The following is a 27984-nucleotide window of genomic DNA, read 5'->3' on the forward strand; positions in this document are numbered from 1 at the left end:
GCATTCGAATACCGAAACAATGTTTGTGGCAATTTTAGATGTTGTTGGTGAATCTAGCTATTTTTGACTAGATTAGTAGTTAATATGACACGCTCAAAAGTTGATGGATATTTATGGATTATTCATCAACTTTTTCGCGTCATATTACATTCAGATTTTCTATGTATACTTCATCTAAACAATCAGCTATCAATTAAGGAATTCATCTATTCAATAATCCAGTGATTGTCCAAAATTAAAATTCATCAAGCATTTCGAACCTCCAGTGGTTTATTAACTGCACTTACGTCTGTAGCACATGAGATTTCAGCTTTAGTGGAAATATTGTGTTTTCTGCAATATTGTTCCAGTATTATAATACAAAACCAATATTTTCAATGCTGTTGCAACTTTAGGTGCTTCAAGTTTATTCAAACAGTTTTTTAATGTTCAAATATTAGAAACATGTTACCACCCAATGGATTATTTACTAACCCACATTTTCTATAACTGTATCCTAACATCCGTACAATCAGCATTAAGGAATTAATTCATCCAGTAATCCAGTTGTCTTTCCATCTTATTATTCATCAAGATTCTCTAAACTTCAGGAACCATTTACTGCAGATTGCTTGCCAATAAAATTTCAGCAATACGGACTTAATATTGCTGCAACATTAAATTTTGAAGGTAATTAATTTTCTTCTAAGTTTAGATGCTGTTAGTAAATCTCTAGCTCTTAACTCCGAGTTATTCAAATTTTCCACTAAGGTATTGCTATCCTACTTTTTTCCTATTCATATGAAATCAAATGAATCTTAACAGATATGATGAAAATTGCCTTTATTGTTCCATTAAGCCAACTAGCCAGTCATCATAGCATTAAATACATTCAATCATTCATCAGCATTCACCATTAAATTTATATACCATTTATATATACATATTCATATAATAAATGAACTGAAAAGGAAGAATTGATGCGAAGGTGTTAAAAAGTGGGAGTGATTGTCAAAAGATTTTGAAAGAAAAGGGACATTGACTTAAAAGTGTGCGCCTTAAGAGTAATAAATAAAAAAGAGATAAGATGTGTATAGTATTAAAGGAGTAGGAGAGAAAATTGAATGAAAGAAAAAAAAGGCACACACAGATATATGTGTAATAAAGGAGAGAACATTCACTCTCTACAATCGACTTGAACACCTTTTATCCCCTTCTCAATGTTACAGCTTCCTTCAGTTGACGTTCGCCAACGAAGCGTTACGTTGCGTTCATGATACTATTTATTAATCATTTTGAATCTCATGCGGTTCACTTTATTTCTTCAGAAAGTGTCAGTTTGCAAAAAAAACAATCCTTTTTTTCCCACCCCCCTCGTTTTATTAACATTTAATTTAAAAAGAAAAATCATCCTCTCCTACATGAGATTAATTATTATTTCCCGTTAATTGAACCGAAGACAATAATTTATCATTTCAATGACCGCGTATGAATCTTTGTCAATTTCGCCGGTTCCCAAAAATAGTAGTTCGTGACGAAAAGTGAAAGTTTTTTTTTTTCGTCGAGACCATCTTTTTTTCTGTTTCAAAAGAGTCTTTGAAAAAATTTTTTTATTTTTGAAAAGAGCTAAAAATTTTGGAGCACAAAGAAATTTTGCATGATCTAAATGGATTGAAGGTATAATGTTTTTGAGATTTACAAGTCTCTTAAAACATTTTTTCTTATAAAAACAATTTACGTATAGAATTTTAGGAAAAAAAATTTTTCCTTTAATTTTTACATTTGTATTTATTATTTATTTTCCATTTGTGTCAATGAGATTGAAATCTGAAAGTAGAAGAAGGGTTGACAATTAAATTTAATTACTGTTCTTGCTGCTCTATAATGAGACTGATTCATAACAATTATGTCTAATGACATTGCACAGTATAGAGTGTTAAACGAAAATTTTATCTATCAGATTTATAAATTAAGTTTGGATCTGCATTTATATGAAAAAAAAAATTTCTTTATGCGCAATAATATAAATGAATTATGAAAAATGCATAAATAAATTATTTTGATTTTTAATCTCATTTATCGACTTTGTGACATGTATTTGCATCTACTTGAAATTTTAATTTCTTTTTTAAATATATAAAAAAAACTTGATAATTACAGTTTAATCTCAAGCTATAATTAAATATTATTAAAATATATTTTTTTTAACAATTACAAAAGATTGTACACTATCTATAATTATAACGAATTATCAGATAAACTTTTTTATTAGCTGATATTTGCAATTTTAAAATTCATTTTCATTTGAAAAAAAAATAAAAGACTATAATTAACAAAATAAAATTCTTTCATTGTGAATATAAAATTTTAAATAAAATATTTCATTCTTTAAAAACAATTACAATTTTTTTTCAAATTTCAATAAATAATTAAAAATTTAAATAATGAATATATAAGGAATGTAAATTATTAATATAATAAGTTGAATAATTTTTCATTTTATTGGAAATTTTTTGTCAAAAATTTGTAATTTTTTAAAATCAATAATGTCGTGCACGTAATTATCTACTTTGTGAGAAACGTGCACGTGATTGAGATGCAACCTTATTGACACGACGTTTTCTGACATGTTCATTAAAAAAATAATATTCTTAAAAATTCGAACATTATAAATAGAAATTTTTTCTATTCAATTTTATAAAAATTATAGAACCATGAAAATTAGAAAATAATAAATAAATTACAAATCGGTAGATAATAAAAAGAATTGTTTTAAAATCGAAACTGAATTTTTTTTTACATTTTTTAAAATTAAAAAATAAAATTAAAACAGTTAGAAGCTAAATTTTCATTAAAATTTAAATAAATTTGTTTTTTTTTATTTAAAGAAATTTTTTTTTAGACTAGAATTAAGGAAACCTATAAAATAGAATCAATAAATTTTCTTATTTAAATTTAATAATTCGTTTTCTTTTTATTCAAAAATAAATTTTTTTTTTGACTATAAAATTAGAAATAATTAAATTAAAATTCATTTATTTTCATTCCAATAAATGGGTTACAAATTCAGTTTTAATTTTTTGTGATTTTTTTTTCAAAAGTTGAAGAAAATGTGATATTTTTTTCAAGACTTTTTCCTTGTGGAAATTTCTGTTATATTTTTAACTTTTAAGTTTAAAAAAAGGGGGAAAAAAATTGTATTTAAAATAATTTTTTTCCGATCGATTTGCCTTACGTGACAAGTTATGCGGCCTCATTAATGAAAAAAGGCCTTCTTTTTTCAGTGAAAGTTCCACGGCCTGCACTGCTTTTTAACATTATCGAATTTCCCTTTTAGATTTATATATATAAACAGCAAACTCCATTTTGCAAAAAAAAAAAAAAAAATACAATCAGTTAACACTTTTTTTGTAAATCGGCAAATTAACTATATATCGATCGCGAAAAAATGGAAAAAATATCTAAGAAAATTGTGGAAAAAATTTTTTAAAAAAATTTGTTTTCATAGAATTTTTTTTTTTTAAATAAAAAAAAAATAACAAAAGATTCTAAAAGAGCGTAAAATCCTGTGCAAATATTTCTCTACAATCAATTAACTTTGTCATGTGACATCTTGTAATTTTTTTTAATTTTTTCGAATATTGATGAGAGTAAATATAATATTATGAAATTCAAACTATTGAGTAAAAATGAATTATAAATTCTAGTGAAAATTACGAAAAAAAACATTCTCTAAGCAATTTATGATTTTATTGTTAGAAAATTATAAAAAAAAATTTGTTTTTTTTATATTTTTATAGAAAAATTTATTTTTAAACTTAAAATAATTGTTGCAATTTTATTTACATAATTTATTTTTATTATACTTTGGTTTATTAATTAAGAGAATTTTCATTTATTTCAAGCACCAGTTTTGTTATTTAAAATTCAGACTTAAAAAAAAAAAAAAAAAAAAAAAAAAAAAAAAATTACCTCACGTATTGACAGAAAGAATCTTTGTGTGACTTTCATTAGTATTATGATTGGCTTCAAAATAACTTCAGAAATCTTAAGCAGATTCTTATTACCTCCTCTCTTGATCGAACGTAGAAAGGAAGAAAGTAAACCTTCTCATAATGACGTGAAAAAAGAAAAAGAAAAAAAAGAAGAAAAAACCAGTTTTAAACTCCTTAAATCTTATAAATTAGTTTAATTCATCATAATTTAGTGACATTATTTTACGATTATTGTCATTAAAATATTTTCCTTTACATTTTATATACAGCACTTTATCCAAAAGAAATAAAAAATATTCCTCTGAAATCATGCAATTAATAAAGATTTATAAATATTGTTGTTTGAATTATTTTTTCGTTATTATGGTTAAACAAAGTAAATTAAAAAAAATTCTTTTTTCTTTTTTTTTGCAGATTTTCAACAAGTGATTCACAACTTTCTCAAAAACGGAAAGGAAAAGTAATTGTAATTATTATAATTACATTATTCTAATTACATTATTAAAATCATGTAATTAAAGTACAAGTGCAATTAAATGTGACAAATTTACAAATAGTTATTATTTTTGAAATATGGGGAATCCCCTCGTGAAATAATTTTCTTAAAACTTGAGAGAAACAAAAAGTGAAAAAAAAAGATTTATATAAATGCTAATTCAGTCATTAACTGAATGGAGAATTTATGATTTGAGAAAAATAGAGACAATAAAATACGGAATTTATTTTGTAAGAATGTATTTTAAAAATAACGTTCTTATTTGAATTATCTAAATATAAATTGGTTTTTGGATGTAGAAAATGGCACTGGCCAATTTCTCATTACCTTATGCAACCCCAACTCCATTCTTATATTCAGGTAATGAGGGACAGTCGGTCATAAATAATTTACGATTCAATGCTGCTTTACCATCCCAATCTGTACCCCCATTAGATAATGTCAGACAATATCGGAATGATCCTTACAGTCGATACCAGCAATCGTCTCAACATCATCAACAGCAGCAGCAACAGCAACAACAACAGCAACAACAACAACGTTTTCGATATCTTCCACAATCTCGAGAACAAGAGACATTTACAGGCACTTCATCAAGAAATTACTCACCTGAGAATACAAGATATTCAGAGTATGATGATAATTATAGAAAATCTCAGGAACAGCAAGTTCAACGAAAGACACAACCAGTGAGTTATTATCAACAGCAACAAAAGCAGCAGGATTCGCAATATCAGCAACAAAATCGTCAATATCAGCAGCAGAAAAATCAACAACTTTATCGTAATCAAGAAAAACAACGGAATAACCAACAACAACAACAACAGCAACAGCAGAAGAATCAGCAAGGTTATCTTCCAGGACTGCAAGAAAATCAACAACAGCAGCAGCAGCAGCAGCAGCAACAACAACAACAACAACAACAAAATCAGCAGCATTATCAGCATCAAGAGCAGCAGCAGTATGGACAACAACAGCAGCATCAACAACCACAACAACAGCAGCAGCAACATCATCAAAATCATTATCAACAACAGGATCAATATCGACAGCATCAAGAGAGACAGCAAATTAATCTTCAACAAAGAATTTCCTTTCAATCTGCGAAGGATCAAGTGACAAATTCTAGTGATACATCTCAGGACTATCCCGAAAGACCGAATGGGTGAGTTTTTTTAAAAATAATTTTGCAGTAAATTTCAATTTTTATTTTCAAGAACACAGAACGCAGATTTACGAAATAGTTTCGAATTCATTGGCTATATAATCGAAAATATAGTTATAATTAATTACGGATCGCAAAAACCTATCCGGATTTAATTCTCATTTTTAGTCCCAAATTTTGAGCTTTCCATTCTATGAGTTAGACATACTTTATTCACGGAAAAAAATATTCATCTGGAACAGGTACAAATTTATCACTAGATTAGCCAAATTTTTAGTTGTTTCAGTTAAAACTTTCCCTATTTTAGGGAAACTTATCGCTGTTCCAGGTATATTCATTTTTGCGAGATTAAAAAAAACCGCATTTGGGTTTTTCCTATACTTTTGAGTATCCACTTTCAGAATCTAAAATAGGGTTGCCACAGGTCAGAAAAGTCGGGGAATTCAGGGAAAAGTCGCAGGGACATTAGAATTAGTCAGAGAAATCAGGGAAAAGGGATTTTTATTAATAAGATACTGGAAAAAATTAAATTTTTAGAATTTATAAGAAAATTCTGAATTTTTGTGACTTTTTTGTTTGCCTTATAAACTAGGAAATTACCACGAATATTCTAAACAAAACCTTCAATTTTTCCATTTCTGACATTAATTTATTTTCAATAACTTAATTCTTGAAGAACTATATCATAAAATTATTACTTATAAATTATTTAATGAATAATATTACTTAAAAATTTCAAAATTAATTGAATTTCAAAAGAATTGCGTGCTTAAAATCTTCGTATAAATAGATGAACTTAGGTTTCAATTTGAATTTTTAGAAAATTTCAATTTTTAATGAATTTAAATAGAAATTTTAACAATCACTGATTACAGAAATTCAATTATTTACAAAAGTGATAAATTTCTTTTCAAAAAATTAATTATGTACAAAAATATAAAAAAAATTTCAATTATATCTTTATAAATACTCAAATTCTTCTCCGAAATTCAATTATTTTCGTAAAAAAATTTAATAAAATTTCAATTATTTTCAAAAAATTTCCTCATTTCAATTATTATTTTTAATATCTACTATTTTAAAAAAATTTTCCAAAAGAATTAAATTATTTAAACAAAATTTTAATAAAAATTTCAAAGGAATTCAATTACTTACATATATACTAATTTTTTTTATAAATTACTTCTTAAGAATTGAATTATTTCCATAAATAATATATTTTTTATGGGAATTATTTTCATAAATAATAAAATTATTCTCGAGAATTCAATTATTTAAAAAAAAATTTATAATAAATATTTAAATACATCATAGAATACAATTATTTTTGTAAAAATATATAACATTCTTTCTAGGAATACAATAATTATTGTCAAAAATGTTTATAAAATTCAACGAAACAATTCAATTCTTTTGGTAAAAAATAAAATTTTTCGAATCAATTCAATTATTTAAAAAATTTTAATAAAATTCTTGCCAGGAATTCAATTCTTTTCAGAAATAAAATTTTTCACAGAAATTCAATTATTTAAAAAGAAATTTAATAAAATTCTTCGTCAGATTTCAAATTATTTTCAATCTTTTAATGAAATTTCTCGATGGAATTTAATTATTTTCAAAATGTTTTTAAAAATTCTGAGAAATCCAATTATTTAAGAAATTTTAATAAAATTCTTCCAAAAAATTAAATTCTTTTCAAAAATAAAATTTTTCACAGAAATTCAATTATTTAAAAAAAATGTAATAAAATTCTTCGTCAGATTTCAATTATTTTCAATTTTTTAATGAAATTTCTCAATAAAATTTCATTATTTTCAAAAAGTTTTTAAAAATTCTGAGAAATTCAATTATTTAAAAAAAATTCATCATAGAATACAATTATTTTCTTAAAAATATAACATTCTTTTTAGGAATACAATTATTGTCAAAAATGTTTATAAAATCCTTCGAAACAATTCAATTATTTTTGTAAATAATAAAATTCTTCGAAGCAATTCAATTATTTAAGAAATTTAAATAAAATTCTTCCCAAGAATTCAATTCTTTTCAATAATAAAATTTTTCACAGAAATTCAATTATTTAAAAAAAAATTTAATAAAATTCTTCGTCAGATTTCAATTATTTTTAATTTTTTAATGAAATGTCTCCTTGGATTTTAATAATTTTAATTATATTTTCAAAAAGTTTATAAAAACTCTGAGAAATTCAATTATTTAAAAAAATTTGAATAAAATTCTTCACAAGAAATTAATTATTTTCATAAATAAATAATATTTTTCTCCGGAATTCAATTTTTTTTACAAATAAAATTCTTTACAGGAATTCAATTCTTTGTAAAAAATGCTTAATAAAATTCGTTGCAAGAATTCAATTATTTTTAAATTTTTTTATAAAATTCTTCTTAAAAATTCAACTTTAAGAAATATTCAATTATTTAATAAATTATTTATTTTTGTATTTAATTAATTATTGAATTCTCGAAAAAATTTTTAATAAAAATTGATTAAAAAATGAATTTTACTTAAAATTTTAAATTATAATTGAATATTGAAAGCATTATAGTGTAAATTTTTGGAAATAATTGAATTTTCAAAAGGGTTCAAATTCAATATTTTGAATATTTTCAAGGGTATATTTCCGAAAATTCAAATATACATACAAGAAATCAGTGAAAGCTCAGGGAAATAAAAAATAAATTTTTTGAGATAGTACTGAATTAAATAAATAATTTTTTCGACGCTTTGTTTTATATTTTCAATCGACTGAAGCGACTTGTTTTGCCCCTTAAAGTTGATCCAAGGCCTGTATTACAAGAAAAAATGTTGACATCTGAAGTTATTTAATAATATTATTAATAATTTATTTTAAAAAATTAGAAACTATGAACCAAAAGTGGTAGAAAAAAAATTCTTTTTCAGCAATTTTTTTTGCAATCAAAATGAATATTTAAAGTACAGAAACAATGTCGAAAAATGATTATTAGAATTAATAAGAATTGAAAAAAAATTAATAATCTTAAAAGCAAAAAATAATAATACGATAAATAATAATAAAAAAAAAAACCAGGAAGAATTTCAGTTGCACTCGCAGAACATTGACCCAATGATGGAATGGTGATAATGTAAATGTTGAGACTCATTTGAAGACCTTGATTATATGCGGCAACAGGTAGCTTCTCTTGTGACCTCAACAACATAGAACCACTCCTTTTTCGAAATATTTTCATCACTCACTTTACCTGTACAGAATAAAAAGAAAGATTTATAAATTTTTGACAATTTCTTTTCCGCCATTACTATATTGGACTTATTTTAAAATTCTAAACTGAAGAATAGAAATTCTAAAATTAAATTCTTCTCATCATTAATATAGAAGATAAATTAAAAAAAAAAATTATTATTTTCGAATATTAAAAATTAATCTTTCTCTTTATACCCATTTACGTGGAAGTATAGGTATAAAAAAAATAAAAATTGAAAAAATACGATTTTATAAAATTTCCTTCCGTAAAATGCAAAAAAATAAAAATCGTGATAATTATTTTAAACAGGAAAAGAAATAATTTCTATTTTTACCAGAAAAGGAAAATATTTTTTGGTAACAGTTCTTATAAGAATTTGAATTTAATACTGAAGCATAGAATGCAAGGCCAATTTTTTTTTCCTCAATTCTTTCCCATTTGTCATTATTCATGGCAAAAATATCTTTTTTTTACATTTTGAACATAATTCAAGAGTCATAGTTTAATTTATTATTCAACTCTCCTGAAAAATATTTTTAAAAAAAATTAATTTCATCCGAAAGGACAAAAAATTTTTTATTCAAAATTCATGAATGGTTTTTTTTTCTAATATATCCATATAAGAAGAAAATTCTCAATTTTCGATTATCATTTTTTATTGTTGCAAATTGAAAATAATTTCTACCTTCAGAAAATGACAAAAAATCTTATTCTATAAATTAAAAATTAAAGAAAAAAATAAATTTCAATATGTTTATAATTATAAAGAATTTATCGTGAATTCGAGAAAAAAACTAAAATCCTTTTTTTCCATCTTTAAGCCTCTGGTCTTGCATTAATATTTTATCTGGCGCCTCGAAGTCATGGTCAGAATTTCAAAGAGAAAAAAAAAAGAAATTTATTAATCCTCTCCTTTTCTTTTTTTTTTCTTGAAAAATTAAACCTCTCTTTGATTCCTTAATACTGGTATTATTTAATTATTATAATTATGTATTATAATTACATTTTAAGTAACTATTTAATTAATTAATTAATTAATTAATTAATATTTAATTAATTATAAATTATAATTAATTCATAAAATAATTTCAATTTGTTAAAAATATTTTCGGAAATACAATAAGTTTCAATTTTTTAAAATCATTTTCAGGAATTCAAGTAAAAAAAAATTTTAATTATTATTTTTCAAAAACCTAATTTTTTTTCAGAATTTTGAAAGTAAATATGTTTCAAATTTTTAATTATTTTTGTAAAATAAATATTTAAATATATTTATTGTTCTTTATTTGCTTAAAATATCAAAATACTTTCAATGTAAAACCATTTGGAAAATTTTTTTATGAAAATTTCAACTGCAAGTCTTCAAAAATTTACATAATAATATTTAAATCAGGCCAAACTTTTCATTTTTTAGGAAGCTGACAAATGAATAATTTTTTACAATTAAATATTGTTAAACTTATACAGCAATTAGATTTTTAATGATTGAAATTTAAAAAACTTTTTGAAATTAAATTTTTTCTAGAGAATCCTATACCTTTATAATACTTTTAATTATTTTCTAAAGTTTTAACTAAAATTATTCTTTTTTAAATCAATTCTTAGCAAAATTCAATTATTTAAATATATATACAAAAATAAATAATTCATAGAATAATTAATTATTTTAAAAAATTGCAACTGCGGTACCTCTTTGAGTTTTTGAAATTGGGGTTAAATTTTCTTACTTTATAATAATAATTATTATAATAATTAGTATAATAGGCAATAAAAATAAATTATTACTATTTATAATGTTATATTAATTTTTTAAGGTACACTAGGGTGAATAGTGGATCTTTTACCGGTTCAGGTGCAAAAACGTCGGTTCATGCAGTTCTTGACTACGATGATGATGATTTTGATGATTATTATGATGATGAGAATCACGAAATTCCAAGTAACGCACACGTGACGCCAATTCAAGGACCGATTTTTTTAAAAAATGGCTCAGTACCTGTCGTTCCACTTTATTCATATCCACAATTAAATAATGGAACTTTAGTACAAATACCAGTGAGTAATTTCAATATTATCAAAAATTTACAAATTAATATTTTATATTAACATATTATAATGTAAAATTAACAAAAAATAATAATAATAACAAAAATAAATAAATAATAATAAAATAATAAATATAATAATAATAAATAATAATAATATAATATAATAATAAATAGGGACAAATGATAGTAATAATTATTATAACTATATAATAATAATATATAATTATAAGTGTCGTACATTGAAGAAAGGTATCGAAAAATTTTAGGTTATGTTTGTAATTTCATAAATTAAAATACACGAAAGGATATTCATGAACTACTGATATTTAAGTCTTTATTTTCGATCTAAAATAATTAATAACCTGATTTTTGTTGTAAATCAGATGAAAAAATACTTTTAATTATAAAGTAAAAATAAAAAATGATTTGCTTCTTACCTTTCTTCAGGTGCTAACAATAATAATACATAATTATAATTTTGGTTATATGTACTTTGATTTATACAATTAAAAAGAATGAAAACAATTATTTATGATATTTATGAAGAAAAATTTGAATTTTAAAATATTTTTTGACAAAATTTTACAAATATAAGATATCCGGAAGTATAATAGGGGAATATTTAAAAATACTTTCAAACGGTTTTTAAGTCAAAAATTTATACCAACTCATGACGTACAGATATTTACTCGTACATGATGTAAATTCTTTTAAGAGGAGAAAGGCTGTGCTCTTTTTCTTATTTAAACTACTTTTGCTCTCGTTTCTTAAATACAAAATTTTTAAAATTAAATAAACAAAAAGGAATTTTTATTTTTTAAAGAAGAAAATATTAGAAATAATAGAATAATAATTTTCTTTTTAGAAATTAAAAAAAAACTCACATTTTTGAAACAAAAAAATATATTTTTTCTTATAATCGACTTTTTAAAATTTTTAAATCGAATTAAATTTTATCTAAAAATGCTCACTATTCCAAAACAATGGATCGCATATATATATAATATGCGGCATTGAGATAGTAACCTTTTGAACTCTCTTTTGTGGACAAGCAGTAAATTTCACTTGAATGTCTCGATGACCTTGTTAACATCACCTCAAAGAGAATGTGTTTGAGCATTGAACAAATAGATCAGAACTTAGATTAAGGAAATAAATTCATTTTTAAATTTTTTATTGTTTTCTTTTTATATTACTATAGCAACAATTCGCGCGCTAAACCGCGCGGCTAACTTCTTACTATACCTTTTTTTAAAAATAAAATTAGCAATTTTAAAAATAGAATTTAAAAATTTTCTAATTTAAATGTTTGTTAAAAACAATTCAATTTTGGAGAAATTACAAATAATTGCAGAAATTCAATTATTTAAAAAAATTAAATTAAATTAAAATTAAATTATTCTTATAAAATTCAACTATATACAAAATTTGAAAAAAAATTTCGTAAAAATCCCAATTATCTTTATAATTAACAAAATTCTTCTCCAAAGTTCAATTATTTTTATAAATATCAAAAAAAATCTTGTCCTAATTTCAATCTACTATTTTAATAAAATTTCCCAAAAAGAATTCAATTAATTAAGGGCATTTGAACCATTATGACGTCATAGGTTTTGCAAAGCATATGTGTTTTAAGGCTGTGACGTCATCATGGTTCAAATGCCCTTAAAAAAATTTTAATAAAATTGTATGCAAACATTCAATTATTTTCATATAAATAATAAATTTTTTTTAAGGCGAATTCAATTATTATTTTCATAAAAAATATAATTTAAAATTCTAGAAAATAATAATTGAATTAAAATGATGAAAATAATTTCCAAGAAGTTAGAATAACAATATTTTTATATAAAATAATAATTTTATCTCTGCGAGTTATTAATTAAATAAAATTAAATTCTTTTGAAGAATTTCTTTGAATTTTTTTTAAACTAATGGAGTTTCTTTAATAATTTTCATTGAAAATTTTGAAAGCAATTGAATTTTATGAAGAAGAATTTTATTAAAAGTGAATTGAAAATATTATGTAATTGAATTTTTGCGAAGAATTTTACTATTTATAAAAATAATTGAATTGTTCCGAAGAATTTATTAAAATTTTAGAAAATAAATGCGAATTTTATGTTAATATTTGAAAATAAAAATTGTTTTGAACAGAATTGAATTACTGCAAAAAATTTTACTATTTATAAAAATAATTGAATTATTGCGAAGAATTTTACTATTTATAGAAATAATTAAAATGTTTCGAAGAATTTATTAAAATTTTAAGAAATAATTAAATTGTTATGAAAAATTTTATAAAAATATTTGAAAATAATAAAATTTTTTCGAGAAATCCAATTAAAATTGTTTCGAAAATAATTGAATTTCTTTAAAGAATTTTATTATAAAATTGAGTATATTCAAAATAATTGAATTCATCACAAGAATTTTATTATTTTTTTTGAAAATAATTGAATTCTTTCAATTTTTTTGACGAATATATTTAAAAATTGCATTGAAAGTAATTTAATTTTTATATAGAATTTTTTAAAAATATTTTTTGAAAATAATTGAATTATTTTTAGAGAATTTTAAATTCTTGTTGAATTTGAATTTTATGGAAATTTTTAAAAATAATTAAATTCTTTCGTGTAATTTTATTCAAATTGGATTAATAATTATTTAATTCCTGCGAAGAATTTTAGTATTTTTAAAAACAGTTGAATTGTTTCGAAGAATTTATTAAAATTTTAGGAAATAATTGAAATTTATGAAAATATTTAAAAAATATTCGAATTTATCTGAGGAATTCAATTAAAATTGTTTTGAAAATAATTGAATTGCTTCAAAGGATTTTACTAGTTATAAAAATAATTGAATTATTGCGAAGAATTTTTACTATATTTATAAAAATAATTAAAATGCTTCGAAGAATTTATTAAAATTTTAAGAAATAATTAAATTGTTATGAACAATTTTATAGAAATATTTGAAAATAATGAAATTTTTTCGAGAAATTCAATTAAAGTTTTTTAAAAAATAATGGAATTTCTTTAAAGAATTTTATTAACATTAAGTATATTCAAAATAATTAAATTCATTTTATTTAAATTCTATTAAAAATAATTTAACTCCTGCAAAGAACTTTTGCATAATTATAAAATTAATTGAATTCTGTTAAAGAATTTTACTACTTAAAAAAATAATTGAATTGTTTAGAAGGATTTATTAAAATTTTAGAAAATAATTGAATTCTTTCGTGAAATTTAAAAAAAAAATTTGAAAATATGAACAGTAATAATTAATTTTGTACTTAATAAGTAAATTTTTTAAATTTTGATTATGAAATTATTTAAAAGAATTATGTTTAAAAACAAAAGTATAAAAACAAAAGACAACTTCAGAGTCTGAGGGACAGAAAAAGTGAATGAATGAAAGAACATTGAAATTATTATATAGTTAGTTCTTAATTTCATTGCTTGTTAATTTTTATCTCAGAGATTTAATTACTTCGTGATTTTTAAATTTAAAAATGAGAAATATTTGCAAAGAAAAACAATGAATTGTAGACCCGTGGTTAGAGTACTTGACACAAAATAAAAAATAAAGTAGGGTTCGATTCCTTTCGCCGGTGAATTTTTTTTCAAACTTGAAAAAAGAAATTGAAACAAGTTTATTAATTCTTCAAATGAAAATAATAAATACAGAACAAATATAATTTAGAAAAAAAGTATTAATTCTAAGCTAATAACCTTTTTTTCAAATACTTCGTAAAACTTTTTTTTTATTTTTTCAGATTGTAAAAAATTACGTCATCCTTTCCATAAAATGCAAATTGATGTAATAAAATATATCCCTAGTTCTTTTTTTCCCTTTTCAATGAAGTTAGAAAATATTATGATACATATGTAAAAAGACATTAAAATTATTTTATTCTCAAAGAATTAAAAAAAAATTAAACTAATGATCTATTACCATTTCACAATGTATACCATTTTTTTTTCTTTGTAATTTTGCTCGGCAATCAAATGTCAATGGCACATTTTTTAACTTAGAAATAAGCATTAAAGTGAAAGGATTCGTCATATAAATTGACATTGAACTGATTTTGTTTGATCTCTAAAATAAAGTATATTTTTGTCGCATCATTATGCGGTTTCAAATACTAAATATTTGAAAAAAAAATAAATACCTAAATAATTTTTTTAATATGAAAAATTTATTTTTATCCATTTCTACAAAATTAAATAATTAATAAGAAAAACAGTTACTGAATTATTGAATAAAATATTTATTACAAATTTATAGTGTGTAAAAATTGAAAAATAAAATTTATGTTTGGCAATTTTTTTTCCAAACAAGAGTATAATAAAAAAAATTTCTACATTTAAGGGAACAAATTAAATGAAACATAAATTACAATTATACATTAAGACACTTATTTCCTGGGTTATAAATTTTCGATGAGACTCGTTATGTGAAAATAAGAATTAAACTTTAGTTAAAAAGAAGTTATATTTCTTTTTTGTCGATGGACCTGCTTAAATTGCACGAAATGGCCCATTAAATCACAGCCCAGGCGTTTATAATCAATTACATGCCTTGCTTGCGTACACAATGGAAATAAAATTAAAAAAAATTTTTTTTTGCCACATGGGAAACATTGTAGAGTATTTAGTAGTATTTCAAAAATTTTCAACGGAACAGATAATCAAAATGAGAATAATATAAAATTATACTGAGAAGTAAAAGTGTATTTATTTCACTCTAAAGTGGAAGGAATTCAGTGTTATTTGCACAATATCTTGTCATTATGAAGAGAAGGATATAATAAAATCAGAAAATGATAGTAATCATTTATGATGAGACGAGATATTGAGCTTTTTTTTTCATTATTACTGTCATTATAAACAATTAGCTAAATTAACTTTCAATATGTTTTACCAAAAAATGTACAATTAGTTTCGAAAAAAAATTTATTACACTCACCTTTTTATTAGGGGAGAATTTTTATTTCCCTTTCACAATGACATAAGAGTTTTATGTTTAGTGAAATACTTTAACACAGAATCATTCTGAAAGAGTACTATTTCTTTTCTTAGAAATAATTTTGAATCTTAAAAAAAATGTATCACTTTGTTTTAAGCGAATTTTGTAAATTTCTAAACATTTTAGTCGCCATATTAAATCTGCCATATTGACATCCAAAAATTGAATTATTTTCATAAATAATAAAATTTCCACAGGAATTCAATTAATTTCAAATAACATTATCAAAAATATTTCGGAAAAATAAATTTAACAAAATTTTTATACAATTCTTGACAATAATATTCAATTACTTTCACTAATAAAAACATTTTTCATGGAAATTCAATTATTTAAAAAAAATTTTTCATAAAATTCTAAGCGAAAAATTCAATTATTTTCATAAATAATAAAACTCATCGAATCAATTATTTTTAATATTTTAAATTAATGAATCGAAAAATTCAATTATTTTTACAAATAAAGTTTTCCACAAGAATTCAATTATTAAAATAAAATTTTCATAATATTTATATTATATTTCGGAAAAAATAATTATTTAAAACAAGGTTTATAAAATTCTTACGAAGAATTCAATTATTTTCAAAAATGATACAATTTTTCACAGAAATTCAATTCTTTTTAAACATTGTAATAAAGTTTTTTTGCAATAATTCAATTATTTTCACAACTAATAAAATTCTTCTCATGAATACAATTCTTTTTGAAAATTTTAATAAAATTCTTAGCAAGTATTCAATTATTTTCATAAATAATAAAATTCATCGCAGGAATTCAATTATTTTAAATAGAATTTTACAGAAATTGCTCGAAAAATGTAATTATTGTTAAAAATTTAATTTCAATTCTTCGAAAAATTCAATTTAAAAAGACATTTTTTTTTTAATTCTGTAGAGGACTTTAATTGTTTACAGAAATATTAGAATTTTTCACAGGAATTCAATTATTTTCAAATACTTTAATAAAATTCTTCAGAATAATTCAATTACTTTCACTAATAATAATATTTTTCATGGAAATTTAATTTTTTAAAAAAATTTTTGATAAAATTCTAAGCAACCATTACATTATTTTCATTAATAATAAAACTTTGGTAAAAAATCTAAAATTATAGAAAATTATCAAAAATTCAAAAATCCGAATTTCTTAAAATTCAACATTTTTTCTTCTTTTTTATGGCATTTAGCTTCATTATTTTTGTGCTTTTGGAAAATACTTTACTTATTTAATAGTCTCGACTCTTTGGTAAAAATCTAAAATTATAGAAAATTATCAAAAATTCAAAAATCCGAATTTCTTAAAATTCAACATTTTTTCTTCTTTTTTATGGCATTTAGCTTCATTATTTTTGTGCTTTTAAAAAATTTTCTACTTATTTAATAGTCTCGACTCTTTGGTAAAAATCTAAAATTATAGAAAATTATCAAAAATTCAAAAATCCGAATTTCTTAAAATTCAACATTTTTTCTTCTTTTTTATGGCATTTAGCTTCATTATTTTTGTGCTTTTGGAAAATACTTTACTTATTTAATAGTCTCGACTCTTTGGTAAAAATCTAAAATTATAGAAAATTATCAAAAATTCAAAAATCCGAATTTCTTAAAATTCAACATTTTTTCTTCTTTTTTATGGCATTTAGCTTTATTATTTTTGTGCTCTTCAAAAACACTTTACTTATTTAATAGTCTCCACCCTTTGGTGGAGACTATTAAATAATCCTAATAATAATAATAATTATTAAATAATCCTAATAATTGAATTCATAGGAATTCAATTATTTTAAATAAATTTTAAACTAAATTTTTTTGAAATAATTCAATTAATCTTTTAGATTTTAATAAAATTCTCCCCAAGAATTCAATTATTTACATAAATAATTTTTAATTTTTTTTAAAAATTTTTTCTTCTAAAAAATTTAATTTTGTCGATAAATAACAAAATCTTTCCCGAAAATCCAATTATTTTGAGGCATTTTAATAAAATTTTTTGCAAAATTCAATTCTTTTCATAAATAACAATACCTATTCATCACAAGAATTCAATTATTTTTACAAGAAATAAATTTCTTCTTGGAAATTCAATTATTTAAAAAAATTCTAATAAAATCGTTCGCAAGAATTCAATTATTTTCATAAATAATAAAAAGCTTTTTAGGAAATCAATTATTTTCAAATAAAATAAATTTAATAAATTAAAATAAAAGGTAGTAAACAGTAGTAAAAGGTAATAAAATTCGTTGGAGGAATTCAATATTATTAGCAGGATAAGAAAGAAAAGTAAATATTTTTGATGAAAATTAAGAAAAAGTCAAGAAAATAAAATATAGAATGGAATTTTTGTCAGTTTTGTGAAGTGTCTAAAACGAGTTTTTTTGGTCCTCAATTTTTATTTTTCGATAGCTACTTTTTGCTTTTTTTTTTAGTTTGAAAGCTACTTTTTGCTACTTTTTTTAAATTAATTATTGAGTGTGAAGTCTGCATTCCCTACCAACTATCTCTCAAAAAGTAGAGTTCACAATTTTTTGAAGTCAGCATTTAATCAAATAATAATTTTTATATTAAAAAAAAAATTCTAAAAAGCAAAAGAAAAAATAGCCCAAGAATCGCAAAGATGATTGTCTTAATTGCACTTTTTTACCTAAAAAAGTATTAAAATTATCATAATTCTGTTCTTAATATCATTAAAAAAATAGATGAAATTAAAAATTCGTTATTAATACGTCTTTGGAAAAAATTATATTAAAATTATTTCATGAGAAGAAATGCAAATTTAACTATGACAAGTCTTATAAAAGTCAGGTAATGAATTTTTTTTTTATGAATTTGTCCTAGACATTGATTGTATAATTCAGGAAAGACTATATAATTCGAAAGTGAATGACGTTTATCTTATTCATCAATTCGTGCGCACGTGAATGAAAATGTCAATAAAAAAAACTAACACCTCAATAATAAAGAAAAACAAATTTTAATGATGTAGTATTACGAATAATAATATAGAATTTTTATGAAATTAGTTATTTTTAATAATATTCTAAAATTTTTAAAATTTTAACGGAATTTAAATTAAAGAGTGTACATTAATTTAACAGTTAAAAAACAATTTTATAATTAGATAAAAATAAAGTATATTATACACCTTCCAAAGGATATGAAAATTGGTGTGTGTGTATTATTTACTTGATTTAATTACTTAAAAAGATGTGCTGCATTTTTTATTTAATTAGAGTAATAAAATTTAAATTTTGTTGTACATTAAAAAGAATTAATTAATCTTAAAATTAATATTTCTAATTTACACATTCTCGATTACATTTTGAAATTAAGAAACCTCTATTATTCGGAAATAGATCGCAAGAAATACTTCCGAAAATAATTCTTATTTCTTGAATGATGCCCACGCATATGGCATCGATTTGTATAAGATTCGTGGGTGGAATGATTGTCTAATTTGAATATTGCATTTTTAACAAGATTCAATTTAATTGAGTTGTTTAAGAATTTATACAAAGTAATCCAAAAAGATGAATCCGCCGATTAGCTGTAAAGGCCTAGGTGTATTCATAGGTGCACGAAAAAATTAACAGCTTTAATAATTATTTTTCAGGGAATTACGGTGTCTTTTTTGTTTGCCTCATAAACTATGAAATTGCCAAGAATTCTAATAAAAAGCCTTCAAAATTTTTCTTTTACTGCCAATAATTTATTTTTAAAATAACTTAATTCTTTGAAGAACTATCATAAAATTATTACTTATAAATTATTTAACGAATAATTTTACTTAAAAATTTCAAAATTAATTGAATTCCAAAGGAGTTGCGTTTACAATCTTCACAAATAGATAAAGGTTTCAATTTGAAATTTTTAAAAATTTCAATTTTTAACGAATTTAAATAGTATTTTTAAGAATCACTGATTACAAAAATTCAATTATTTTCAAAAGTGATAAATTTCTTTGCAAAAAGTTAATTATGTAGAAAAATTATAAAAAAAAATTCTCGTCAAAATTTCAATTATCTTTATAAATAATAAAATTCTTCTGCAAAATTCAATTATTTTCGTAAAAAATTTAATAAAATTCTTGTCAAAATTTCAAAAATTTTCCTCATTTCAATTATTATTTTTAATATCTACCTACTATCTTAATAAAATTTTCCAAAAGAATTCAATTATTTAAAAAAAATTTTAATAAAATTTCAAAGGAAAAGGAATTCAATTTTTTACCAACTTTTTTTTTATATATTTCTTCGAACCAATTCAATTATTTTTAATTTTTTAATGAAGTTTCTCGAACGAATTCAAATATATACAGAGAATTGAAAAAAATAGTTCTGAGAAATTCAATTATTTAAAAAAATTTTAATAAAATTCTTTCAAAAATTCTTTTATTTAAAAAAATGTTGACAAAATTCTTTACAACATTTAGTTCATAAAATTGCAATATTTTAATAAAATTTTCCTAAACAATTCAATTATTTCAAATACATTTCTTCTTTAGAATTTAATTATTTTCACAATTAATACATTTTTTATGGGAATTTAATTATTTAAAAAATTTAAATAAAATTCTTCGCAAGAAATCAATTATTTTCATAAATAATAACATTTTTCTCGAGAATTCAATTATTTAAAAAAAATGTAATACAATGTTTCTAAATTAGCAAAATTATAATAAATAAATTCATCATAGAATAAAATTATTTTCGTAAAAATATAACATTTTTTCTAGGAATACAATTATTGGCAAAAATGTTTATAAAAATCTTCGAAACAATTCAATTATTTTCGTAAGAAATAAAATTCGTTGAAGCAATTCAATTATTTGAGAAATTTTAATAAAATTCTTCCTAGGAATTCAATTCTTTTCAAAAATAAAATTTTTTACAGAAATTCAAATATTTAAAAAAAAATGTAATAAAATTCTTCGTCAGATTTCAATTATTTTCAATTTTTTTTAATAAATTTCTCAAAGGAATTTAATTATTTTCAAAAAGTTTTAAAAAATTCTGAGAAATGCAATTATTTTCAAAAATAATATAATTTTTCTCGAGAATTCAATTATTTTAAAAAATTTTTACAAAATACTTTAGAAATTTGAAAAATTATAATAAATAAATTCATCATAGAATACAATTATTTTCGTAAAAATATAAAATTCTTTCTAGGAATTCAATTATTGTAAAAAATTTTATAAAAATTTTCGAAAGAATTCAATTATTTTCATAAAAAATAAAATTCTTCGAAGCAATTTAATTATTTAAGAAATTTTTATAAAATTCTTCACAAAAATTCAATTCTTTTCAAAAATAAAATTTTTCACAGAAATTCAAATATTAAAAAAAAAATGAAATAAAATTTTTCGTCAGATTTTAATTATTTTCAATTTTGTTTATTAAATTTCTTAATGGAATTTAATTATTTTCATAAATTTAAAAAAAAATCTCAGAAATTCAATTATTTGAAAAAAATTGAATAAAATTCTTCGCGAAAAATTAATTATTTTCATAAATAATATTTTTCTTTGGAATTCAATTATTTTCACAAACAAAATTCTTCACAGGAATTTAGTTCTTTAAAAAAATGTTTAATAAAATTTTCGAACCCTGCGTTATAGTTGCAATATTCTTATGATATATAAAATAATGATTTTATCACTTATAATAATATTCTCATAAGTTTATTTTATTTTAGAAGGTTTGAATTTGAAAATCTTAATTTTTATATAGAAAAATAATTATTATTTTTGCGTGAAATGATTGAAACATACAGAGATGATCCATAATAGAAAATATTTCAAAATAAAGGATTCCATTTTGCTTAACACTCTTTTCCTTAATAAAAGATGTTAAAACGTTAAAAGTGTTGAACTCTTATCCTTAAGTCTTAAGAATAAATAAAAACTCCAATTACTATTTCCTGAAGTCGTTTCTGACTTAACTGCAAAATCATTCTCTAAACGGAATCATCTGTTTACTTCCTGGTTAAGCATTTTTTTTTTAAACAGTTTTTAAATCGTATTTTTGGAAATTTAGAGTAGAATCCTTTCAAGGAATTTTTGATGATGCCTTTTGCAGTATTGAAAAAAAGAGCTAGGCTCTACTAATTTGTGATGTGCTACCGTAACCCTCATCTTCAAAATTAATTTTAAAAATAACTTTCTCTAAAGATTACTCAATTTTTTATATTTGTTCTTTATTAAGAAATGGGATGAGGATGAATGTGGTTCATTGCATGTTAACACGTAATAATAATATGTAGACATATTGAGTGTGTAAGGCAAGTAGTCATCTTCTTAACAAGATAAATTGCTTAATAAGTTTAATATACACAGACACACCAGACTAAAGTGTCTTTATCATAAGTATTATAATAATTATATTCTTTTTAATTTCAAATACAGTTCTTCATATTTTGCATAAGTTTATATATTTTAAAAATATTTCTATAAAAATTTTATATCATATATGCATGTTTCAATTGAAAATATTTGTATAAAAATTTTTACGACATTTTGAAACTTTTGCATCCAATATTTATGTGTAAAATTATTTTCTTGTAATTGTAAGTTGTAACTAATAGAAAAATTCATGAAAGCACATGTTTAGTAATTATTTACGATGTATAAAATAATTCTTAAGTATTTAAACATAATTTACAGATGAGCATATTTAACCTAGTTTTAATATTTTTCATTAAAAATCGTCGATTCTTAGTTTACTATCAAGTATTACGTAGAATCTATTTTATGAGTCAGGCAAATTGCTGCGTGAAATATAAATAATGATAATCACAAGAAAGTTTATTCATTCACAGATTCACTATTTCTAATTTAAAAAAAAAATACTTTCTATTTTTATTGAAACATTAAATACAAATATTTATTATATTAAACAAGTTATTTTGTAAGAAAAAAGCAAATATATATATCAAAAATAATATAAAATTCTATTTTAACTTATTTACATTTAATATTTTTTGTCATCATAAAATTATACAAATAGTTCAAAGTACATAAAATCTAAGTACTAATTTCAGTGGAATTTTTAATATTCTTATTTTTTTACGTACTTTATTATAATATATTATTATGCAATCTTCTTTAAATATTATTTTAGAAAACCTTTCATCACTCCTACGCAAAACTTTTATTCCTTCTTTTTTTTTATGGAATAATGAAAGTAATTCCCGAGATTATATATTGACATTGATGGATAGTTAGATAGATTCTTTTTCTTCTATACATGTGTATAAAAAAATGAGGAAATTGGTTCAAAAATTTTTTTTTTTGTTTGGTCTTATAACTTTTAATTTGTAATTAATTCCAGGTATATTTTAATTTCACAGATATTGTGGACGGCACTTTCGGTAGCATTGGGAGTGGAACTTAGAGGTGATTTAATAAAAGGGGCGCCGTGCATTAAAAAGAATCATCAACTTTTTTGTCCTACTGCTGGTAATACCTATCCCATGTAAGTTGATGTTTAACAATTTATTATAAACATTTAAATTTATATTATTTATAATTACACAGGACTCCATCACGTCAGGATTTTATTTCTAAGCTCAAAAGACATGACAGAAAAATTTTTTTTTGTTTTATTAATAAATTTTTTTTATTGTAAAATATGTAAATATCTTAATAATTCTTTATGATTAATATGAATTTTTATTTTCTTTATAATCACATTGTTTTTGCAAATTTACATTTCAGCGAGAGAATAGAACAATTTATAGATGAAAATAAAGCTCTGATGAAGAGGATGTACGGTGATTTTGAAATGAATGAATTTTCACCGCCGAAAAAGGATAAAAAAAGTCGTAGAAAAAGAAGTTCATTAAATCATGATATACCTGATGGAGGGCCACAATTTCATGATGACATTAAAGATAAGAATCATGATGGATCCGGTGATTCATATTTCAGCAATATTAGAAGCTCCAGACAATCACTTGGAAAGACACATGCAGTCAATGAGAGTGGACGGTAATTAATTTATTTTTCATTTATGCCAAAAAGAAAACGAAAATTTTTAGAATAAAATTATTTCTTCAAATTTTTCAGCGTTGATGCATGCGAGTCGAGAGTAGAGATTGTCACTCCTTATTGGTCAACAAATAGTGCAGGAAAGGTTCGTGCAATTGTGAACACTCAACATTTCGAACAAGCAATTCATCAGGAAGTATGCTCGTTAGTATCGTACTATTTATTAACTAAATAAGAATTGAAAAATTAAAACTCCTCAAAATATACGCAAAAAAAAAAAAAAAATTAAATTATTTTCAAAAAAAATATTCGAAATTCAATTATTTTCAATAGGTATCCAGAATTTTCATAAAATTTCGAAAGAGAATTTAATTATTTAAAAAAAATTGATAAAATTCATCCAAAATTCAATTATTTTTCATAAATAATAAAAATTTTCACAGGAATTCAATTAATTTAAAATAGCATTTTCAAAAAAAATTCGAAAAAATCAATTATTTAACAAAATTTTTAATATTTATACAATTCTTCACAATAATTAAATTACTTTCACTAATAATAATATTTTTCATGGAAGAATTTCAATTATTTTTAAAAATGTTTTAAATTAATAAATCGAAAAATTCAATATTATTTTCACAAATAAAGTTTTCCACCAAAATTCAATTATTTAAAAAAAAATTTTCATAATATTGAAAAATTTTTTTATTTAAAACAATGTTTATAAAATTTTTGTGAAGAATTCAATTATTTATTTGAAAAATAACAAAAATTTTCACTGACATTCACATCTTTTATTCTTTTTTAATTATTAAATTTTTTCACAATAATTTAATTATTTTTATAAATAATAAAATTCTTCTCTGGAATTCAATTATTTTTGAAAATTTTAATATAATTGTTAGCGACTATTCAATTATTTTCTTAAATAATAAAATTTATTTCAGAATATCAATTATTTTTAATACAATTTAACAGGAATTTCTCAAAAAATGTAATTATTCTTAAAAATTTTATTTCAATTCCTCGACAAAATCAATTGTTTAAAAAAATGTTTTTTTTTAAATTCTTTGGATGAATTCAATTATTTACAAAAATATTAGAATTTTTCACCGAAATTCAATTATTTTCAAATATTTTAATAAAATTGTTCGAAAGAAATCAATTATTTTAAATACAATTTTAATTAAATTTTTTTTTAAAAATTCTATTATTCTTTTAGATTTTAATTCAATTCTTCACAACAATTTAATTATTTACATAAATAATTCTTCGAAAGAATTCAATTACCTAGGTATTTCAAGAAATAAAAAAATTTTTCCCGAAAATTCAATTATTTTGAGTCATTTTAATGAAATTCTTTGCAAAATTTAATTATTTTCATAAATAACAATATCCATCATAAGAATTCAATTATTTTTAAAAGTAATAAATTTCTTCATAGAAATTTAATTATTTAAAAAACTCTTTATAACATTCTAAGCAAGAAATTCAATTATTTTTATAGATAATAAATTTCATCGAAGAATTTCAATTATTTTTAATATTATTTTTAATTAATTAATCGAAAAATTTAATTATTATTTGCACAAATAAAAGTTTTCAACAAGAATTCAATTATTTAAAATAAAATTTTCATAATATTTAAAACAATATTTATAAAATTCATATAAAGAATTCAATTATTTTCCAAAATAAAAAAATGTTTCACAGAAATTCAATTCTTTTTAAACATTTTAATAAAATTTTTCACAATAATTCAATTATTTTGATAAATAATAAAATTATTTGAAGGAATTTGATTATTTTTGAGAATTAAAGTAAAATTCTTCGCAATATATTCAATTATTTTCATTAATAATAAAATTATTTTGAGGATTTCAATTATTTTAAATACAATTTTAAAGGAATTACTCCAAAAATGTAATTATTCTTAAAAATATAATTTCAATTCCTCAAAGAAATGAATTATTTAAAAAAATGTTTTTTTTGAAATAATTCAATTATTCTTTTAGATTTTTAAAAAATTCTTCCCAAGAATTTAATTATTTACATAAATAATTCTTCGAAAGAATTCAATTATGTCGATAAATAAGAAAATTATTTCTGAAAATTCTATTATTTGGAGGCATTTCAATAAAATTTTTGAAAAATTTTATTATTTTCATAAGTAACAATATTCATCAGAAGAATTCAATTATTTTTAAAAATAATAAATTTCTTCTTGGAAATTCAATAATTTTAAGAAATTCTACTAAAATCGTGCACAAAAATTAAATTATTTTCAAATATTTTAATAAAATTGTTCGAAAGAAAAATAAAAATAAAATTTAAATACAATTTTAATTAAATTTTTTAAAGTAATTTTATTGTATATATATTTTTAGATTTTAATAAAATTCTCCCCATGAATTCAATTATTTACATAAGTAATTCTTCAAAAGAATTCAATTATTAAAGATAATTTAGAAAATTTTTCCTGAAAATTCAATATTTTTGAGGTATTTTAATAAAATTTTTTGCAAAATTAAATTATTTTCATAAATAACAATATTCATCACGCAAGAATTCAATTATTTTGAAAAGTAATCCATTTCTTCTTTGAAATTCAATTATTTTAAAAAATTCTAATAAAATCGTTCGAAAGAATTTAATTATTGGCAAAAATTTTAATTGAATTCTTTGTAAAGCTTATTTATTTTTAAAAACTTTTCGCAATTCAATGATTTTCAATATCTATTATTTTCATAAAATTTCCAAACTAAATTCAATTATTTAAAAATTTTTTGTAAAATCTTCGTAATAATTGAATTTTTTTCATGAATAATAAAAATTTCTTAGGAATCCAATTATTTAAATTGTAATTTTAATAAAATTAGTCAAAAGAAATCTATTATTTAACAATTTTTTAAAAATTCTTCTCAAGAATTAAATTATTTTTATAAATATTTAAATTCTTTCATGAATAATAAAATTCGTTGCAGAAATTCAATTTATTAGCATGATAAGAAAGAAGTAATTATTTTTTATGAAAATTAAGAAAAAGTCAAGAAAATAAAATATAGAATGCAATTTCTGTCAGTTTTGTGAAGTGTCTAAAACGAGTTTTTTTGAACGTCAAGTTTAATTTTTCGATGTAGCTACTTTTTTATTTTTTTTTTAGTTTGAAAGCTACTTTTTTCTACTTTTTTTAAAATCAATTATCGAGCGCGAAGTCTGTATGAATGAAAATTTAATTTACAAATTTATGCCTCAAATTACAGTAAATCTCAAACTGGAAGATGCACCGGCGATTGTGGATGTGAACAAAAATACAAATGGCACAGATTGTTGGCCTATGATCCCGATAATGATTGTAAAGGAATCTTTATGGATTGGTTCCTCTATCCAAGCTGCTGTGTTTGTAGGTGTGATCCTGACGCCAAATTTCCATCAACATCGACAACGACAAGTCGAAATTAAATTTTAAAAATCTACTTCGAAAATTTTTCCCAAAAAAAAAAATTTCCTTCAAAATGTGTATTTAAACTTTTTTTTTCATAAAACAATCTACTGTTAAATCAAATCTACAATATTATATTAATTTTATGAAAATTGTGCAGAATTTCTAATTTACCGATTTTCTTCAGTGATCATCAATTTCTCAATAATTTACACATTTGTGTAAACATTTTACCATACCTAGTATTAAAAGTAGTGGCGCTACTTGTCCTCCGACATGGCCTTAAGACTCTAAGAAATGAAACTTGCTCATAAGTTTAAATATTGTCAAATATAAATTTTATATAATAAACATATTCGAAATTGTAAATTATAACTCAATATTATCTCTAAGTATGTTAAATAAAAAAAATTTTTTTTCTTCTATTTTTAAGAGTTTGAAGGAATAATTTTAAGAGTCATAACAGATTTTCCCGAGATCTTAATTCCTATACCTATTTTAATTTCTAATATATATAAAAATTCAAATAAATTCCAAAACATTTTTATAAACAATTTATTATTTATAAATCTTGGATTTTAGGGTAATATTCCTTATATA

General features: G+C 21.2%; 1 protein-coding gene across 1 annotated transcript; it reads left to right on the top strand.

Annotated features, from left to right (window-relative positions):
* The first annotated feature begins 1233 nt into the window (after positions 1 to 1233).
* Positions 1234 to 27809, top strand: LOC122498669 (protein spaetzle 3-like). Its single transcript, XM_043606520.1, has 7 exons — positions 1234 to 1656; positions 4389 to 5635; positions 10692 to 10932; positions 23303 to 23427; positions 23670 to 23942; positions 24021 to 24146; positions 27206 to 27809. The coding sequence occupies exons 2-7, from the start codon at positions 4773 to 4775 to the stop codon at positions 27402 to 27404; spliced, it is 1827 nt and encodes a 608-aa protein (XP_043462455.1). The 5' UTR covers positions 1234 to 1656; positions 4389 to 4772; the 3' UTR covers positions 27405 to 27809.
* Positions 27810 to 27984: the final 175 nt, after the last annotated feature.

The sequence above is a fragment of the Leptopilina heterotoma genome, unplaced genomic scaffold (genome assembly GCF_015476425.1).
Source record: "Leptopilina heterotoma isolate Lh14 unplaced genomic scaffold, ASM1547642v1 Lhet_157, whole genome shotgun sequence".
In the NCBI taxonomy this organism is placed as follows: Eukaryota; Metazoa; Arthropoda; class Insecta; order Hymenoptera; family Figitidae; genus Leptopilina; species Leptopilina heterotoma.

Coding starts and splice junctions, on each gene's coding strand:
- LOC122498669 (XM_043606520.1), top strand. CDS start 4,773: ATGGCACTGGCCAATTTCTCATTACCTTATGCAACCCCAACTCCATTC. Junction 10,933..23,302: donor GAACTTTAGTACAAATACCA/GTGAGTAATTTC, acceptor TTAATTTCACAG/ATATTGTGGACGGCACTTTC. Junction 23,943..24,020: donor GCAGTCAATGAGAGTGGACG/GTAATTAATTTA, acceptor CAAATTTTTCAG/CGTTGATGCATGCGAGTCGA.